This window comes from Rousettus aegyptiacus, unplaced genomic scaffold, assembly GCF_014176215.1.
Source record: "Rousettus aegyptiacus isolate mRouAeg1 unplaced genomic scaffold, mRouAeg1.p scaffold_m13_p_11, whole genome shotgun sequence".
Classification (NCBI taxonomy): Eukaryota; Metazoa; Chordata; class Mammalia; order Chiroptera; family Pteropodidae; genus Rousettus; species Rousettus aegyptiacus.
This window is the reverse complement of record NW_023416286.1, coordinates 90,919,809-90,940,926: the sequence shown is the minus strand read 5'-3', so window position 1 is coordinate 90,940,926 and position 21,118 is coordinate 90,919,809. Positions and strand designations below refer to the sequence as shown.

Sequence of the window (21,118 nt, the reverse complement as noted above, 5' to 3'; positions counted from 1 at the left end):
AGAGCGAGTGAGTATAGAAAGAGCATCTAGCTAGAAAGCTGACGTTTGAAAGGTGAGTCAGTGAAGTGAGTCATTCCAGGTGTCAAATTAATCAAGAAAAGCAGAAGCGAGAATTAAGGCGTAAGGTCAAGAGAAAGCATGGCTCGTGCTAGGGAGGATTTGGTGTAGCTGCGTTCTAGAAGGCTGCGAAAGTAGGCAAGGGCTGTGAGGAGAGTTTGTCAATCGTGGCGATCTGGGTGGGACAGGTCATCATGTGGCTGTGTCGGGTGCTACGGGATATTTCGCACTCCTGATTCCCGGCCACAAAATGCTAGTCGCATCCCCGAGACATTGAGACGTCTAGAAATGCCCCACACAGGAAGCTGGTAGCACACCCCTGCAGAAACCCGTGTGTCACAGTGGAGAACTTGGACCTCGTTCTGTGAGGACTGAGGGTATCGAAAAGGTTTGACCGGGGCGGGTTCAAGGTCAGATCTGTACTTCGGCTGGATGGCTCTGGGTGACCACCTGAAGGGTGGATCTCACAGCACGGCGAGGCGCGGCGGCCTCTGAGATGCTTCTGTGTTAGCCTCGGGGAGGAACGAGGAAGACTCGGCGTAGGGGGGTGGGTGGCGGGCCGGAGAGGAGGGTGCAGGTCGGAGAACTGCTGAGAAGGTGAAATTGGCTGGGCCGGTTACCGACTGGCTAACTGGGGACAAGAAAAGAAGCGTAATTAAGGACGACTCAGGGAAAGGGTTGTCGTCATGCAAAGAAAAGGCGAATTTAAGTTTTAAAAAGGCTTAGCGTTTGCCGCGTTTGGGCAGGGAAAGTTATAGAAACCCGATTTCGTCTTCTCCACCCCTCCCCCGCCCCCTCCCAGCCCGCCCCCTTCTCTTTAGCGACCACATTTCAAAGTGTCAGGAAGACATTATGACACTCCTCGAGAAAGGGCCGTTTTTCTCTTACCCACAAACCTTCAAGTGTCTTTTTTTGTTTTGTTTTTCCATGTTGCTCATGGGATGTTCCAAAGTCTGAATTTGCCACTGAAGGCTCCTCGAGTCCGGTCACATCTGCCAGTCAGCTTCTGTCCCTCACTGCAGGGTGCTGGAGGAAAGAGTTAGGCTGTAGGTAGTAGAGTTAGATCATGTGTAGGGACCGTCCCGGAAGTCTGTCCAGGCGCCCTGTGGCGGTGGGGGGGGGGCGGGGGGCGGCGCGCGGTGCAAACAGGCGTCGGATGGCCTCGCCAGCTGGGTGTCTGGCCACCAGGACGGCCTTGGCCTGTGTTTCGGGGTTTCCCGATGCCGAGGCTGGAAACACCTGGCAGAACCGTGCGCTCGTGCTATTGATTTTGACTCAATTCTTCAACTTAACAAGATCATCCTGAATTTTAATACTGTCGTCCGGAGCATTAGCGAGAGCTCCCAGAGCTCCATTTTTTTGTGCGGCGTGATGAGTCTGTCAGTCAAGTGATCTTCGGAGTTATTAATAGCAAATAGGGAGCAGGATGGGACCCAGGATGGTTCCTTATGAACTGGTTCAATAACTGCTCCTGTTTTGACACCAAACTGTTAATAATTTGTTGGCGTGCAATATGTTTAACTGACGTTGTACCCGTATCATCCTCTGCTCATTCTGTCTCATCACATGCATAGAATTCGTCTGAGATTGCATCACAGACCCATTTCTAATGCTCTCGGAAAATCAAATGGGTACACCGCACTTTTGCAAAGCTGTGACCGCTGAGGTTTGCCTGAACGGAAGTCACTGTCTGGGACGTGACCGCTGTGTGGTGTCCGGCCACACGGGGTGTGATGAGCTGCAAAGGTCCAAGGATTTTTTTAAGAAATAATTTTTAATTTTACTACGCAATACAACTTTCCCCCAAATCTGTTTTTCTTATAGTTATTTAAATGTGGATCGATCATCGGCAGATAGGAATTCAATAAATACTGTACAATTATGTCAACGAAAAAGACCAGAAGGAAATTCCTTGAGATGTTACGGAAGAGAACTTTAGACTAAAGATGCTTACATAGCATTCGCTTATACACGATTGATGTAATTGGCTAGTGCGTGCATGCGTGCGTGCGTGTGTGTGTGTGTGTGTACATCTGTACGCAGAAGTACCGGCACCCTCATTCCTTCCTCCGTCATTGTCGCTGAATTTCCAGTTGCATGCTCAGTGGTTCCCAGGCTTGAGTCTGCTACCCACCGCTTCCTCTTCCACAGAGAGTAATAACTGTTAAAACTCTCAGCCTGTCCGCCCGCCGCCCTGGGGGCCCTTTATCTTCAAGGATAAAGTCCAAACGCCTTAGCTTGAGCACCAAGCCCTTTCCGCGCGCGCTCTGACCAGCCCCCCACCCCCTACCCCCACCCCCAAGTTACTTCTCCATAGTCCTGGAGTGTTTGCCATGCCAAGTACGGTATGTGCACCAGCAAGGTGGGGGTCACCTGGGACTTGTAGAAATGTAGACAAGTCTCAGGCCCCACGCCAGACTTAAATCAGAGCCTGCATTTTAACGCGGTCCGTGGGTGATTCGTGCGCACATCTGTGTGCAGGGAGCCCTCCTCCGTCTCGTGTGCCTTTATGACCACTTCTTCTCACCTTCCCTACTCTAAACTTAGCACCGTTGGGTTATTTTCATTTTTGTCCGCACGTCATATGTCCTTTAAAAGTCAGCGCTTACGGACGGATGTCCGTGGCCCACCTCCCATCCCACCTCCGCTCCAGTACTTGAAACACCTTGCACTCATTTTCCGCGGGGATTCAATGTGTGGCATGGCGGCTGCGATGAATAAACGTAGCACCGCACGTGTGAAAGTTTCCGAGAAGAGATCTTCAAAGTTCACACCGCAAGAAGGTTTATTACTGTGTGCGGTGACGGATGTTAACGGGACCGCGACGATCGTTTCGCAGTATATACAAATATTGGATCATAATGTTGCATGCACGAAACTAATGTCACGTGATCCGTCGATGATACCTCGGTAAAATAATTCCCATTGCTGCCATGACAAATCACTGCGAACTTAGGGGCCGTAGAGAACGCGCCTTTATTCGCAGACAGGTCTAGAGTCAGGAGTGGGGAGGCCGCGCGAAGGGGCCGCGGTCGGGGTGACAGGCGGCTCCTTCCGGAGGCGCCCGCGGGTCTGCTGCTCGCCCCAGCCGGCCTCCCGTGGCTGCCGTCGGCCGGGCTCCCTGGCACGTGGCCGAGTCGCTTCCATCCGAGCTTCGGGCCTTGCGTCACTCCCTGGCTTTGTGTTCCTCCCCTGAGGTCCCCTTGTGATCGCCCTGGGCCCACGCGGGCCACCCCAGAGCCCCTCCCCGTCACAGGATCCCTCATCTCAGCCGAGTCCCCTTTGACACATGAGGGAACACTTTGAAGCTGGCAGGGCCCGGGACGTGGGCATCTCTAGGGGGCCCTGATTCGCCCGCCGCCCCCCTCGGCTGCCTGCGTCTTGTGTGATTTGCGCCTGTGACTGTGTATATTGCCATCTCCTGATTCATCGTCGGTTTTAGATCTTGCCGATTTCTTCCCGCCCGTCTCCTAACGCGAATGTTCCGCGTTCCGGGCTCCCCCTTGCTATGGGCACCTCAGCGTTTTTCTCGCCGCCACGTCAGTCAGTGTGCCCTGCGTTTTCTCTCTTTCGCGACATTTTAACACTTCCGTTTCAATTCTGCAGTTTCTTCGCGTCCTCCGAGCGTGCGTCTGCCTCCCTTCCACGTCCACGACTGTTCGCAGAGGGCTCCTTTAGGCCCATCCCGCACGGTTTTCCCTTTCGCGCCTGTCCGTTAAGTGGTCAGTTCCAGGGTTTTTTTTGTTTTTTCTTTTTTTCCCCCTCTCAGAAATGCGTGTCCTGCATCCTTCCGGCCTCCCACTTTCAGCCTGAGCCGGCCGTTGTTCCGGAGGCCTCCTGCACGGCGGTTACCCCGGGACTTTCCTCTCTCAGAATTGTTGTCGACCTCGTCTGCCCCTGTAGAGTCACCTGGGGGCCTTTAAAATTCGCGGATGCCCAGGCCCCGGTCACACCCTCATAGATCCGGCCTGGGTTTCGGGACTTTTAAAGCTCCCCAGGTCCTTCTCCTGTGCAGCCAAGGATGCGAATCGCAACTTCAGCGTCACCTGGGGAATTGCTTTTATCGCTGTTCTCTGTTGGGTCCCGTGATTTCTGGGTTTCATCTATATTCTTGGTTTTATTATTATTATTTTTTTTTTGTCTCTTTGTTTTGTTTTGATGGAACATATTATTTAATAGCTTCCCAAGAGAGGATGTTCGTCCAGGTCCTTGCAAATCTGAAACTATCTTTATTCAGATCTCCGACTTAGCTCACGATTGTCTGGTAACTATTCCACATTGGACATAATTTTCCTTCAGAATTTTGACGGTATTGCTCGTCTAATATTGGGTATTGATTGACTGGTTTCCAAGAAATCTGAGACCATCTGAATTTCAGCCCTTGCATGAGGGGCCTTTCTCTGCTTCCCCTGGACGTATTTAAGTATGTTTTATTGTTTTTAGTATTCTGCAGTTTCATAGTTTTGAGCCTTAGCGTGAGGGCTGTTTTCATTTCTTTTCAGCGTGGAAATTCATCTCTAGCTCTAGATGATTTTCGTGTGTTATTTCTTTGATTTATTTCTCCTCATTTTCTCTTTATGGAATTCTTATTATTCAAGCCCTAGGCCTCCTGGATTTATCCTCTAACATTTTTGTCAAAAAATGTTTTTCTCCTCTAATTTATCTTTGACTACTACTTTTTTCTCCTCCTTCCTACATATTGAGTAATGAAAAAAAAAATACAAAACAGAAAGCAGTCCTTTTCCTCCCGAGCCTCTTCTTAACTCTCACACCACTACTGACACCAGATATGGAGGTCGGCGGGTAGGGGGATCCCCACATCGAGCAATTCTGCGGCACCAGCTGGCTGTTGGACAATTTCACTCAGTCTGCCTGGAGATAGAGTCACTTCCCACAGGTTAAGGGCTCAGTCCCGTGAGACCGCCCCCCGCACTTTAGATGCCAGTCTCGAGAAGTGGCTACGAACTGGCATTCGATTAACTCGCTATAGCAGCGTACAGATCCCGAGGTAACACTTACATTGGTCAGTTGATTAAAGGACACGATAAAGGACAAGATGAACAGCGAGACAAAGAGGTATGCGGGGCGAGGTCTGGGAGAGTCCTGAGGGCGGGAGCTTCCGGCCCCGTGGAGCGGGGGGCGCTCCACCCTCCTGGAATGTGGATGTGTTCATCTCTTCGGAAGTTCCCTGAACCCATGCACTTTTGGGGTTCTTACAGAGGCTTCCGCAGTCATTACCTCTGCCTCCAGCCCCTCTTCCCTCTCTGGTGGGTCGGACTGAAAATTCCCAGCTTCTGCTCGTGGGTGGGTCTTCCAGGTGACCAGCCTCCCGCAGGAGTCCATCCTGGGTCACCACAGTAGAACGGAAGATGCCCCTAGTGCTCTTACCACTTAGGAAATTACAAAGATGTGAGGAGCTTTGAGCCAGGAACTGAGAATGTGTGTGCATACGTGTGTGTGTGTATACACATACGTGTATACACACACACACACATATTTTCCCCCATTACTTCACACGTATTTTCTTGAATTTATCTTCTAAATATTTTACTTTTTTTTTTTTTTGTAGAGGGAGGGGAGATATTTTTAATTGCCAAGAGCTTCTTTTACCTCCGTCGCTGTTTAAAAATAGCCCTCTGCTCTCGTTCCGTGGGTGAAATCTCAGCTTCCCCATCTCAGAGGAACCATGCAGACCGTGAGGAGGAGGAAGAGGCCCCGGGGGCTCGCGGCTCAGTGCGCGAGGGTTTTTGCACGATCCTTCCATCCTCAGCCTGGGCTTTGACCGTGGCTGCCTTCTGTCCCAGGGCCTGGGGTGGTGGAGGCAGAGAACACACTTTCGATTTGCCGTCAGGCTTGAGAGAATTAGCGCCTGCGCTTTCGGGGTGGGAGCCAGCAGAGGCACCTTCCTGTCACCCGTCCATCTTCTGCAGTCACTTCTGCAACTGTCCCTTGGGCTCTCACACGGATCCGAGTGATCCTCCCTCCCCTGCCAGTAAGTCAAGTTTACCATTTCCCTCTCTTAGTCACTCACTGTTTCTTCATCTGCTTTGTCTTCAGAGATACTTTTTTTTTTTTTTTGGTCTGAGAATACAAATACCTCTTGGTTTTTGAAGGTAGAGATTGTTTGTTTCGTTTCCTCCTCTGTTTAGGGTAATTTTCGAGAGAAGAATGGGACACAGACATTTTTATTTCACTATGGGGAAATGGAAACTTAATGCTTATCATGACTGGAATTGTGCACCCCCCCCCCCAAATGTCTATATTGTGGTCCCAACCTCCAGCACCTCAAAATGTGACCTTATTTGGAGATTGGGCCTGTAGAGGTAATAAGGTTAAAAGGAGGTCATCAGGGTGGGCTCTAACTCCGCACACAAGGGGAAGTTTGGATACAGAGACAGAGGTGTACAGAGGAAAGACGATGTCAAGAGACAGAGAGAAGACAGCCGTCTGCAAGCCAATGGGGGCAGCGAGGTCCTTCCCTCAAGGCCCTCCGAAGGCACCAAGCTTGCCCACACCTTGATTTTGGACTTCCAGCCTCCAAAATTGTGAGACAACCAGTTTCTGTCGCTGAAGCCACCCAGACTGTGACGCTTCGGTACGGCAGCCCCAGCAAACCAACGTAATGCTTTTTTTTTTCCATTTGTTCAAACGTCCTCCCTACGCAGCCTGATGCGTACTACTGACTCTTTAAAACACAGTATTGCTGACTCTTTAACACCTAGCGTTACCCACTTCGAGACGGCGTCCTTGACCCAGTTTACTTCAATGCCCTTGGTAGTGTCCGTTAGCACAGCACCTGTCATGCTGCACCGTAATCGTGACCTTCCTGTCTGACGTCCACGCTGAGCTGTAAGCACCTGAGCTCCGGGGTCACGTCTCAGCACAGAGCTTACACGTAGGAGGCTTAAATGTTGTTTATTCAATGAATATATTATAAGCATAGCTTCTGGGAGAGGATAAGTAAAAGTGTGTATTTTAAGTCAAACAACAAAATTTAGTATTAATATTAAATTAGTATTTAATGATAGAGAAATCATGTGACTACAATGACATAGGAATTTCTGAGATTTAGAAGCAAGGGAAAGAGTGACCACAAGTTTTTCTCAACCCTATTTTTGAACAGAGACTTCCCACCCTGCCCAGGGATCCCAGCTGGGTAGGCACGCGTTAGGACCGCAAGTCACTTTGAAGTCTTCGTAGCTAAGGTGCCACATGACTTTCCAGTTTCTATGGCCTTCTAAATGACACTTCATGTGTCTAACTTTTTTTTTTTCCTGAACCAAAGACTAGGACCCATATTCTGTTCAAAGAACAAGTGGTTAAGTTTAAAAGAAAGGTCTACAAATAGACAGAGGTTCCTTACTCAAGTTATCAGACCTGATTTAGCTTAGTCCTTTACTCCTTTTAATCTCTTGATCAGAAGACATGCTCTCTCGCTCCCTTCCTTCCTTTTTGGTTTTACGTGGCGTAGCTGTGAGGAAGGAGCCCTTGGAGAACCACTTCCCACCTTCTGTCTTATCGCAGCCCTCTCTGGGTCCAAGGTGTAGATAAGAAAAAGCCACAGGATGCGTTTGCCTGTCTAACGTAGCAAGGTTCAACAGCTACGGGCTTTCTGAACACACCTGGGGCCCCACTATTCTAATTAGTGCTATAGATAATACAATCTCTTTCTGGCAAGTGCTTTTTATTATTTGATGGAATATGGGTTTTGCAGTGACAGAAATGGGAGAATGAATTAAGAAGTGCTTTAGAAAAATTATAGTAAGAGAAAAGGCGGGGACCAGCCCATGTAAGCTTTATTTATGGATTATTAGTCCAAAGAACTAGGTCTGAAATATGCAACCCGCTGCCATGATGCTGCTGGTAGTTTTATGAGAAAAATGGAATTTCCTCACATTAGCTTATCAGGCTGGTCTCTCAGCCGTACGGAGCTTGGGCTACAAATCAATGTGAGAAACAGAGAGAGGATATGACAAATGAACAGAGAGACTACTTGAAATCGCATCGATTCCAGAATATAGCATGTTCAGTGGGGACAGGGTACGTCAGGGGACTGAAGTCACCCTACTGTGTGCGCTGGCTCTCCTAAGACTCCCCCTCGAGGTCCTGGTCCTCATCAGCCAGAAACGGTGACTCCTGCGCTTCTAAACGGGTCTTGTGTTCCCACTCAGAAAACAAACAAACAAAAAAAGCCTCAGAGACAGGTCAGAGATGCAAAGACTCAGAAAGAAATGCGTCTCTGGAGTCATGTGGCATCTGTCACCGGTCGACAGGCGATGTAATAGAACACCATCGGGGAGCGGTCGGCGGGTCAGGGCGCCATTGGGGAGCGGTCGGCGGGTCAGAGCACCATCGGGGAGCAGTAGGCGGGTCAGGGCGCCATTGGGGAGCAGTAGGCGGGTCAGAGCACCATCGGGGAGCAGTAGGTGGGTCGGGGCGCCGTCGGGGAACGGTAGGCGGGTCAGAGCACCATCGGGCAGCGGTCGGCGGGTCAGGGCTTCTGAAGTCAGTGTCACTGTCGCTGGTCTCTGACACTGACTGATCAGCTAGTTGGAATATTCTTGAAAAGTGTTCAACTTGTCTCTTATGTCAAAGCCTTCTCGTTAGAATATACTATGGTGACTACCTCTGAGGGGATATTTTAAAGCTTAGTTAAACAAACATTTAGATTATCCCTCAAAATGCGCTTATGTTGGCCTTTATCATATGCCCCAAGGGACTTCTTCAGACCTATGCATGAATCACTCGATAAGCAAGTGTGAATGGAGAACTGCCTGTATGCTTAGGGCACACAGAAGTTGAATTATTAAAACCAGACCCATGGTAGGCGGAGCAGTTTATTGTTTGTGGTGATGCCTTGTCCTATGACTTTTTTTTTTTCTATGCTTTTACAGGCCAGAAGCCAGGCTTATCGGGATTCTCTCAGGGAAGAAGAAAATCGAAAATTGCAAAAAATGAAGGAGGAACAGCATCAGAAGGTATTCGTCAGACCATCTCTGTTAGTCATTGCTAATTATTTACTTGTGGTGCTGGATAATTTTGAAAGGTTTTTGAACAGAAATATTTACATGCATGAGAATCCTGAAAAAAAAATAACACGGACGTTAAAAATCGAAAGTGAGCTGCAGGTGTGTTTTAAGACCATGGTGGCGGCCGATGCTGGTGGCAACGCTCACAGTACTTTGCCTCAGAGGGGGCCACAGTGTGTCTGCCTGCTGCCCCTGGTGGCGGCAGCTCGCCAAGATGCTAGAACACCTGTGACCTTCTCTTCTACAAAACAGAACCAATGTCACTGCCATTTTTAAGCCAAAGATAGACGATATTACAGGTATGACCAGAGAATACTACAATGCATAACAAACAAAGTGGGTGAAACTAGCTTAAATATTCACCTAAAAATACACGTATAATAAAACCTAAAGGTTCTCTACACGTGTATACAAATATGTGAGGCATTCCAAAATTTTTGAACAATAGAAATTGGTGCACTGAATGCAGAACCTCCTAAGAAGAGTGCTCGAAAGGGTAATCCACACGAGAATATAAAACTTCTGTCATGGGAACGGAAAACATTCAGCATTTTGACTTGATGCTCATGCATGCCTTTGATATAGAGGCTGAGCTAGGACCAGAAGAACTCAGCTTGGCCTGAGGATGGTGAGGAAGACCAGTGGTTAGCTCCAGGGTGTCACTTCATTCCAGGTCCTTAAAAAAAGCAAAATAATGTATTGGAGACAATCATTATCTTCCCCATAATTCTTATTTTCCAAGTTTTCTTCTCGCCATGTTGGCGGTTGACATATCCGTTATTTCTCCCAGGATACCTCTTAAATCTGTTTCTTCAATTAAACAAATTGAATTCTAACTCCGATGTTCATTTCCTTGATTTGATTTGATTTGTTTTTTTCTGTATGTCTTTGCCACCCAAGTAACTTATTACAGCATAATGTGTATGAAAATCACATTATGGAATGGACGATATATAATAATTGTTGTTATCGTTTGACCCTTTCGAGAGCTATCTTCCTTCCAACAGTGGTCAACCCCACACTTGTTCATAGTTTTACCCGCCATACAGTATAACTGACAATGTAACTAAGCTATGTTGTGCACAGTAGGTAGGAGTTAAATCATTGAAAGAATAAATTGCAGATTTACTTATTAAGCTACTATGTAAGCAGTGACAAAGCCATGAAACATTTTTATCCCTTGGTATAGTTTCTTTTTTAACTCTTTTTCTTTCGACAAAGACCTCATGTTGAGATCCACAATTAAATAAGCAATGTTTACAGTACTATTCTAGTAATTAGCAATTAGAAACTAAATCTGGTATATATACTCATATGTTGTATTTTCAATAACGTCTGTCAAATGACATGAAAGTGTTAACCTGTTTCTACGACCTTTTAACTTAATACTGAGTCCTGAGGTATGCAGATACTGAGGAGAGTGTCGTGAATCAGTGTAGATATGATTTATTTTATTTTATTTTTTGTTGTTGTTGTTATTATTATTATTATTATTATTATTATTTTAGGTGAGACAACCCTTGGTTGACCTCACAGATCGCAAGGACCTTGTCAGCTTACGATCCCTTATTTTTTCTATTTTTTATGCCCACAGCACCTGGTCTTCCTAGGTGGTCTCCCATCCAAGTACTAACCAAGCCCAAGCCTGCTTAGCTTCCGAGATCAGACAGTATCGGGCTTGTTCGGGTAGCATGGCCATGGACAATATGATTTATTTTAAAGTAACCTCTAGTGAGTTTTAAGTAGTGTTTAATGAAGTTTGGTGTATATATTTGGAATGCTAAAACCATTAAAAGTAGAACATTTCCCGAAGAGAATGTTCAACAGATTAGAAAATCAGATCGGAGATTTAATTTTCAGGTTGAGCAGTTATTTTAAACAGTGAAAATTAAACTTTTTATTTCTCAATCTTGTTTTTCTTCTGGAGCTAGACAAATGTTGATACATACATCTTTTCTGGTTATTGATTAAACATATTTTTCCTTTACATAAATTATTTCCCTTTACTTTCAGTAACATGAATAACATTAGCATGTAGATAACTCCATCATTAGGGATTTCCATGACAATAGAATACATAAGGGTACTTATCAGATTTTTGTTCAATCTGTTAGAAGATGTTCCCGGCTAGGTAGAATCTGTCGTTCCTTATCACTTCAAGGGGTTAGTTTAAGAAAACAGGAATGACCATGTCTGGAAAGATAGAGAGAACACACATTCATATCGCCGAGTCTATCTGTGTGTTTATTCATTCCCTTCCGTCAACAAGTCTTTATTGAGTGACTGCGATGGAGCAACTTGTAAATACATCATTGAGGTGACAGCACGTTTATTTTGCTCACTACGTCTCTGGCTTTCACATTCTTTCACTACTCTGGTCTCTGGGGACAATAGGTTCTTCCTTAAATTTACATTTGATTCAATTCCCTCTCAGAAATGTATTTATAGTTCCCTTTTCCTTCCTTCAATATGTCCTTCGGCATTGAATGCTGCTTGTACTTTGTCAAGAGATATGCTCACTCTTGTTGTTCTAAAATAAACAAACCAACTAACCCCTTCCTTGATTCTGTTATCCTCAGAGGTAGCAGCTTTTCTGCTTGTACTAAATATATAAAAAGAAATATAAAGGTAATCTTACTGTAATCATATTTTTATGACCCCGTTCTTCTTTAATCCCTTACACTCTGGTTTATAATCATAAATATTCTTCCTGAAACTGCTCTCTAAAGGTAAAACCCCTTCTGAACACACAATTCAGTGGACTTTTTTTGGAATCTCTGTCTTTCTGTAACAGTGTTTAATGCCACTTTAAAGCTTTCCTTTTCTGGCCTTTATTTACTGCATTATTCTGACTATACTAGGAACAATCTATTTCTGGATGCATTCATTCATTCATTCATTCATTCAATCAATCAATCAATCAATCAGCGAAGATATACTGAGCTTCTATTATGTGCTGAGCCTTGTGCAACATGCTAGAGCAGGGTAGACGGGGTTTCTGCCCTCCCAACGTTTCCTTTTTAATGGAGGAGACAGACAATTAAAAGGAGATGAATAAATATTGTACTTTTTATTTTATAGTGATTAATCACTTTGTCGGAGCGCTGCAAAAGAAATTAATTGTGTTTTATACAACACTCTGAAGTTGATTGCCTACCTCTCTCCTACAGTCTTAATTTTTTTCTCGGATATTCATCCTACTTAGCATGGCTTATCTTTCAGAGAAGGCAGACACCCCTCCTGTCCCGGGGATCCCATCTCAAATGGTCCAACCATTCACAGGAATTCCATTCTCCTTGACTGTGATTGGTTCGGCAATGGATACGGAACGTAGTTCCAACCAATGAGACTTAGCGAAAGTTTGCCCTTTCAGTTCAAAATTTTATCAAGGCGAAATGTACCACTCTTCCCATTTAAAGATTTTCAGCTTAATTTTTTTTTATCTTTTTTTTTTTTTGTCTGCTTCTGATATTTTGTCTGCCTGCTATTTTGTTAGAATTTATGTGGCAATTTTTTCCCCCATCACTTAACTTTAACCTCTCTGTCACTTGGCTTAAATTAGATTTCTAGTGACAAGAAAAAAATAGCTAGTTTTTCTTTTACCCAATTTTGCAATCTCTTTTAATAGGGTAAACTTTATGTAGTCTGAGTTATTGTGATTACTAATGTATTTGCATGTGTTCTTGCTATATAATTGACTTTTTAATCACATTTCCTTGTTTTCTGCTCTTTATTTTGTGATTCCTTAAATTTTCCCCATTTCATGTATTTTCTTCACTCTTCTCTCTCTTCTCCTTCTTATGATATTAAATTTCACTTTTTTTTTTCATTTTGTCCGACCTTGGGTTGGCCTCCTTAATCTCAAAATATGTGTCTCAGTCCAGCTCAGGTAAATTTCCATTCCCCTTTTACATTTCTTCCTCTACATGGCCTCTTTTCTCCACTTCTTGGATAGGTAGTAAATAGATTTTGGAAATTCTAGATCCGTTTCCTATATCTCTTAATCGTTTTTTTGTTCCACTTCCTGTCTCTTTGGCCTTTTTCATTGCATTCTGGGAGAAACATGTAGCTAGATCATCCTGCTTACTAACTTATTTCATAAGTTTTTATTTTGCTTATGTGGCACATGTATTGAATTTGTTCATTTACCGAGGTTGCTGATATACTTTTTCATAGCAACATTCTGCTTTATAAGTCTAATATTCTTCCTGATTTCTTCATTGATGACAATTATACAAAACATTAGCACCTTTTATTTACTATTTTAAGAGTATTTTTTCCTTTTCATTTTTAAGTTTTCTCTCTCATGGTCTTCTTTTGCAATTGTTTGGTGATTCTTGGTTACCGTGTCATGTTTCTTTGGGGATGCTGCTAAGTCAGGACACAAGAACAAAACCTCTTGTTCTCATGTAGTCAGTGGGTACCCGGGACATTGTCCTGCTTCTCTGATCTGTCACCCCTCCTCCATTCACCGTTTACCCTGTGGGCCAGGTCAGTGCTGCCTAGGACTCATACCAGTGTGGAGGGAAAGAGCCCACTGCCTCCCAGTGCAGTTCTCCATCTTAGCCACCGCCTCGGTCTTCCCTGCCGGAGCTCCTTTGGAAGCACCGCCACCTCGGCTGTTTTCCCTGTACATTTGTTTCTCTGTATACTTTATTCACTCTCCTTTCCACCTCTTAGGAACTGAAAAAGTTTCTTCTGATAGTCTGATCGCACTTACAGATTTTTGTATGGTTATTGATTTTACATAGTCATTCGGAAAGTGAAGACGAACCAAAAAATAAAAACAAAATATTTAACTTATTGAGTGACAGAGAAAATTATTATAGAACACATAATAAATTATGGTGAGAATACTTTACGAAGAATGCATGCAAAGCTGTTCTCTGAGACCTTGTGCTCAGCAAGATCATAACTTTAAATCCAGTCAGTACTAAAAAAAGAAATGAATTAAAGATCCAATTCAAGAATTTAGAACAGGAACAATAAATGGATAGGGAAGGGAGTAATTAAGATAAGAACAGAAATTAATAATAAACGTCAAGAAACAGCTGTTATAAATATCTGACAGCTTGTTCTTTGATAAGGTCAACAAAATGAGCAAATCTTGGCAAGTCTGATCAATAAGAGATTAGTAAAGATGCAAATATACGACATTAGAAATGAGAGACTAGAACTATAGATTTAGAAAAGATTTAGTTTATATTATATAGGTATACTGTGTTAATAAGTTGAATATGTAGATTAAGTGGTTTCATAGAAAAACATAAATCTCTAAAATAACTCAAAGAATTAAAATACATAAAGACAAATGAAAATACAAGTGATTTCTGAAGTTTTCTGAGAATTACTTCCCTCTAACAAGCTAAACTGGGATGATTTTACAAGCAAGGTCATTGGAATTTACAAGGAACAGATTTTTTTCCCTGTACTTTACAAATTGTTTCATAGTAAGGAAAAAGGTATATTAACGTAGAATTAATATTATTTAACTACCATTCCCACAATGTCACAAACTGATAGAGTGTGCGCACGCGTGCACACACACACACACACAGAAATTTACAGAGATCAACGTCTGAAAGGAAATTCTAGTCAATGGGGTTTTTCTCTTAAATAATTTATCATTATCACGTAAGGTTTATTTTAGGAACGCAAAGATCACTAGCCATATGTTATAACTTTTATATCTTGTAACAGCAATAGGATAAGTCATGAAAGAAAAAGCATTTGAACAAATCTTTAGTTGTAAAAAAAGTGTATATTTTACCTCTACTATCAATTTTTTAAAAAAACTATAGTAAATGTGATATAAATGTTTTTCTTAGCATTCATGTTGCCTTGCAAACCAGTGACCAAATAGCATGTCATTGTTGAACCACTACAGCAGGGCACAGCGTAAATGTACCCGCCACCCCTACCACCGAGCAGTATTATTCTGGAAATTCTAATCCAGTGCCTCTCAAAGGTATTTGATGAGAAACTCATTCCAGTTAAAAAAAAAAAAAATCTCTTAATATAACATGGAATTGTTTTAGCCACTCGCCTAAGACAAAAATTTAAAAGAAGCATTTTTAATGAATGGAAAGAAGTAAAGTTATTTATGGATGAGAGCAAGTTGCCTTTGCAATCCAAGAGAATTAACTGAAAAATGATTAGAACAAATAGAGTTAAATAAGCGAGAGTTGGTTATAAAACCTGTGTACGAAAATCAACAACTTTTTCACGTAACAGCAAAATTAATTAGAAAATATGAGATAAAAAGATCTCACCAATAAGTGACTAGGTAAAAAATTGCTGAATTCCTAAAAAAAAATTAAGAAACAAAAACCCTAAATCATCCTGTGATCCATAAGTGTCAATTTGAATAATGTAGAGATGGATGACATTCCTGAGTTGAGTGGTAAAATTCAGTATTGCAATAACTACAGTTCCATCCAAATTAATTCATGAGTTTAATGCAGTTCTAATGAAAATTTCAACGTAATTTGAGGTAGTTTGAAAAACTCCACATTTCAACTGCGAGAATAATCACGAACTTAAACAAGAGGCTTTAGAAAATATGGGTGATAATTTGTGTGTTTGCTGGGGCGAAGAGAACTTAAACGCTTAGTTATCAAAAAATACTTCAATCTCTCTTGTATTGCTGCTGGTGAGAGGTGAACTAAAGAACTCTGGCAAAAAATCTCATTCTGATGAGTTTCCTAAGAGTAAAATTATTAGAGCTCACAGATGTACGCTCAGTCTGAGGAAATAACCAGGAATGCACTCGAGATAGGTGTATGTACGAGGTCGTTTACCTTTAAAGTAATATTAATGGAAAGTTTGAAATGATTTGGGCAGCAATAAAGGATTTGAAGATTTTCGAGTTCGGAATATTGTGCAGGAATGGCTGCCATGTTTCGATGACATGGGAATGCGCTCGCCTGCGCGAAGATGAAAAGCTAAAGGTTATAACTAGTCTGGGCGAGCTGTGAAACCTACCGCTTCCTGCGCTCTGTGCACACAGTACTTCATCTCTCTACGCCTCGTCTGCTACGTGTGATAGCGATGCTACTCCCCTCATGGCGCCTCCTCTAGGGATACATGAGGGAAGGCAGAAGGAGGGTGTATCCTCATGCCTGGCACGTGTCAGGCCCGGATATGTGACCCGAGGTGATGATAAGACATTATAGTCTACGCGTATATATATAAATCAAGAAATGAGGGTAGTATACTGACATGTTCAAGGAGCTTATCTGTGGGTGGAGAGTTTGTCTTATGTTTTCTTCTATAGTTTCTATGCTTTATGTACTTTCCACAATGAATAACTTCGATGAGAAAAAAAAAATGTTTTCTGAAAGGAGAAAGTCGAGAAGGAAATATTTCTGGGCGGTATACAGAGATCTGTGTGATTCAGTGGTTGTTGTGGCTGGAAGTTCGTTACCCTGTGTATTAAAATAGCAGAACTAATAACAGTAAGAGGGAAGTATGTATCATTGATGCTATTCTGGACTCCCCTACTTTGCCCGTTAGTATTTTCTTCCTCAGGTTTGGTTAGTCTTCTCAATTATGGGGGGGGGGGGGTAGTCTCTGCTTTTTCTCGTAGCCAAGGCCCTTTTTGTCCTTACTATGGGGAACCCTGGAACCAGGACTTCTCTAGACTGTCGCCCCTCCCTCCTGAACTCTCCTGTCCTAAAAACCATGAAAAAGAAGGGGTTCTTTAACTCTCGTGTCATTAATGCTTCTGCTCCTACTGTCCTCTTCTGCTCGCTGAGTTGGGAGGACATCTTCTGGGAGGAGTTCGTCCTGCCCTGTGATGACACTTTAACACTAGCGTAAAGTGGTCACGCTGAAGCACATCGGGGCACACCCCACTGGGATTCAGACATGATTTCAAAGTGAGTCTACCCTCGTCTTCCGACGTTCCAGGACCGCCCTGCTTCGGAGCATGGCTTTTACGCCAGCCTCATCCAGTTTCTCAGGCAGCCAGCCTTGCACGCACCGGTCTGTTGTACAGTTGACCTTTCTATTAAATGAGACCACGGAAGTGATTTCTACAACCTCCAGCAGGAAGTGGTGACCCTTTGCTTCCGGCGGCAGCTGGGGCCCCCAGCACTGTCTCTTGGTCCCCACCTGCAGCTGCTCAGCAGAGCAGCCCCTCCCCCGAGGAGAGTGGCCCTCTCAGAGCCCCTACGGGCAGTGGCACCTTTGCAGGGTTGACCTCATTTACCATACACCACTTGGCCAATGTTTACGGGAAGTTCTGCTCTTGGCACCTCCAAGATGACCTGGTGACCGCATTACTTGAGCATGTCTTTTGAATGGAGCTCTGTCTCAATGCAAGGAGTTGTGCGGAACAGTGAGAAGGCAGCCTCCTTCTTCCTGGAGCTTTCAAGGACGCACTTGAAATATTAAACAGCGAGAAACATTTCATCCTTTTTTTCACTTGCTCATGTTCCTTCCTTCCTATTCCCACTTCAGACGTGGTACTTGAAATTGCGTCCAGCCGTGCATTTCCTTCTGCTGTGTATCACGGCTGTTCACGGGTCTGCCTGCCTCATTCTACTATGATTTCCTTCAGGGTGGAGCTGTGTCTGTCTGTGTGCCTCTGTACCTTTGGCTTGAATCTAGGTGTCTGCACGATGATTGGTGCTTAACACGTAAGTGTTGAGTGAGAAAGAACTCAACAGCGTCTTAGATGCTTGCGTCATGTTCCTGCAGCTTAGACCATTTTGATTTTCTTAATGGCTAAAGCTCAGTCTTGGAACAGAGATGACTTGTTTTGTATCCATCCACCCAGGCAGTGCACTTCTGTGTGCGAACCCCGCAAATGAACCCAGCTCCGCTTCGAAGGCGTCTGGATGCATCCTCAGTGGCTGTTGGTTCAGCAGTTCCAATTAATTATCCTTCGTGATACCAAAGGAATACCAGTTTCTCCCTAGTAAATACATTTTTCTGGTTATGGAATAATAACCCTGAGCGCAGAGCCTCCGCTTCTGCCGTCTGGAGCGGTGTCCTCGCGTGGCGAGGCCTCGTCGGGTCCCCGTCCCCGTTTTTCTCTGATCTGGGCTTTCTCCCGATCTTTGCCTTGGGCATGGGATGCTGCATATTTCTCTCTTCCCGTCCTCTTTTTTTTACTCCCTGACAGTTCTTGGCGTCATAATGAAGTCTTCTGCTCTTTTATGGTTTCAAGTATTAAAAACTATATTCATCGGGGTTTTTAAACAAAAGAAAGCATAAGGCAACGGAAATGGTCCCCCACACAGAAACGGTATGAGGAAGTGACATATTCACATGGTTCAAAAGTTAAAATACTAAAAATGTGTTTAAACTTCCTACCCTGCCCGTCTACCCTCCACGTGTGTCTCCCCAGTAGTAATTACAGTTAATTTTTTACTGTGTTTTTCCTTAAAAATGGGTTAAACAGGATGTACACCAGCATATAAAAATTGAAATGGATGTAAGTGTATTTTTTCTGTTTACTACATGGAGCGGTCCCAGGACAACCGCCCTGCACCTGTTACCATATAATGAATCTGAAGAGCCGCCTGCACCGCCACCTGCCCCACCTCCCCCATCTGCCTCATCCTCTGTGACTGTCGCATGGTGTTCCACTGTGCGGATGCTCTAAGTCGTCGCGCCCGTTCCTTATTAACGAGCGTTATGCCTTTCTCTTGAACTTTTACCCTTTCCGTAATACGACTGTGACTGTCCTCATACAAACATCTTTGAACACTCGTGCAAAGGATGTGTACTTTTTACATGTTGAGCTTATTGCCAGATCGTCCTCCCAAAACTAAATTAATTTCCACTAACCTAGACACTCTCCCAAAGTGCTTGAATGTACCTGATTGTCTGTCAGACTTTTCTACTTTTTGTCCGTAGGCTAGGGGGAAATTTTTTATCTCATCATTTCCATTTATATTTCTTTGAGTTTGCGTGAAGTTGGGGGGCATTTTGAATTTATAGGTGATGTGTAGTTTATCTGTGAACCGCGTCTTACTATCCTTTGGCTGTTTTTCTGTCTGGTGGTGGTTTTTCTCTTATTGGTTTACATGAAGTCTTTAGCCTCTTTAGTCCTCAGGCCTTCCTTGAGATTCTATCTAAAATAGTAACTGAGCCTCATATCAGCATGTTTAATCCTCTGCATAACATGACCACTGAATGTTTCTTTTACTAATTTATGATTTCCATTATTCTATGATATAAACTCTTAAGGAGCAAGGATATGATGTCTTATTCATTAATGTATCTCTATCGCATAGTCCCAAGTCTTTATTCATAATGAGCACTAAGATAATTTTGAATGAATGAATGAATCAGCCTATGTGTGTCATAAAAATTTAATTATTTTAATTTGTTTATGATATTCTTTTCCCACTCGAAGATTTGAATTTTTATTCAGTCAAATGTATCGGTCTTTTTTTTTTTTCTGCCTTTCGCTGTCTTTGAAATGAAATTTAAAACTCAGTCTGCCTCAAGGTAGGTAGTTGAGTATTAGAGAAATCCTGGCACCTAGTTCTTCGGTTTAATACTGAAAACATGGTAACTGAGTTTGGAGGTTAAGTCGCCTCTTCCAAGAGGGTAATCAGAATGTCAGAAGCTAGAGATTCAGCTGCAGTAACGTGATCTCCTATTCGAAGGAAAGTATTTCCTCCTGGGAGTTCAAAGTTCTACAATATTAGAAGTAACAAGTCAATAACAGGTTGAGTGATTATTCTCCAGGCTGGAGAATCTTCCGCTAATGGAATTGCACTGCAGAATTGAGTCCAGTGTTTATTTGTAAGTGGCCATGAGTTTGTTGGGGAAAAAAATGCTAGAGAAATGGCTAAGCGGTAGTATTGTGCGGCATCCCTGAAGGGACTAGTCTGATTTATTTTTCTTTGTTAAGACGCAGGTATATTTGGCTCACATTGTGTTTCTCTCTGCCTATGTGGTACCTATGGGTCTAGTATCTCGAACCTGATTTTTTAATCTCCCGATTTAGGCACAATTATTTTTGCTACCTAGCTATGTAAGAAGATAATCGTGCACGGAAATGGCACTTAAGTAAAAGTGTCAAAAATGAAATGTGGCGCCAGCGACGGTTAAATACGTCACTGATTTAGATGTCTTCTGTGTAACCGCATTAACTTAAAACCGTGTTTTAAAACTTATTGTCCCTAGAGCGAATTACTGGAACGGAAGCGACAGCAGCAGGAGGAAGAAAGAACCGACATCCGGCAGGCCGAACGCAGGAGGTAGAAACGGCTGGTCTGATAAGCACGCTGGGCTAAGACGGCGCCCCGTGAAAGCCTTTGCAGTGTTTTACGAAAACACCGTGGTAGTATCGAATGCCGTCCTAGGATCCGTATTACCTTTTAAATTCTTGTATTATTGAGGCGTGTGTGAGGATGACAGCTGCCACACACACGTGTGTGCACATGCAGCAGCCAGGTTTTCTGGACAGGAGGCATACAGTTACACTAGAAACGGAATCATGCTCACGAGCTACGTGTTTCTTTAAGTAATACTGAGTTGGCCTCGCATGGGAGGACGCACCTTCATCCTTTGAGATGGCGTTTGCCATTTGCAGACGCCTGTAGAGTAATTGGACTTGTGTAGGTGGTGGGATGCGCGTACTTAGATGTAAAAGCTCAAAAACTGCCATAAAGTCGTTTCGTATTGACTAACACATTCGGGGAAAAAAAATATTAAAATAGAACCATTAAAGACTTTTTAATAGTGTAAGTACTCTCTATCCTATTCCTAGTAGCAGACACTGAGTACCCAGGAAAATATCACGTCGGTGTCAGGACAGTGCTAATAGCCACTGAATCTGTCATTATCAGGTTAGGACTTTCTTGAGGGGCACTTGGGTCATTTGAGTTTATTGCCAGTGAGCTTGAGTGTCTCAGGAGAATAATAGTATAACGCAAAGGCTCTCCTGGTTTAAAGGGGCAAATTCTTCTTTTGAAACCGATTGGCTTCTTTTTATGTGTTTAACCTCCCCACTGTCACTAACGAGTATTTTTAAATTCCGGTGGTTTCATTTTGCAAATGAGACTTTA

General features: G+C 43.6%; 1 protein-coding gene and 1 pseudogene across 3 annotated transcripts in view; one reads left to right on the top strand and one right to left on the bottom strand.

The window, feature by feature from the left end:
- Positions 1-21,118, top strand: part of EPSTI1 (epithelial stromal interaction 1) — a 74,612-nt gene that overhangs the window by 43,529 nt on the left and 9,965 nt on the right. For all 3 annotated transcript variants that reach the window (XM_016158173.2, XM_016158172.2, XM_016158174.2), the window contains exons 8-9: positions 8,952-9,035; positions 20,235-20,308. In XM_016158173.2, coding sequence (XP_016013659.2) covers positions 8,952-9,035; positions 20,235-20,308 — 158 coding nt within the window. The remainder of the gene's footprint in view (positions 1-8,951; positions 9,036-20,234; positions 20,309-21,118) is intronic.
- Positions 10,672-10,789, bottom strand: LOC118609762 (annotated as a pseudogene).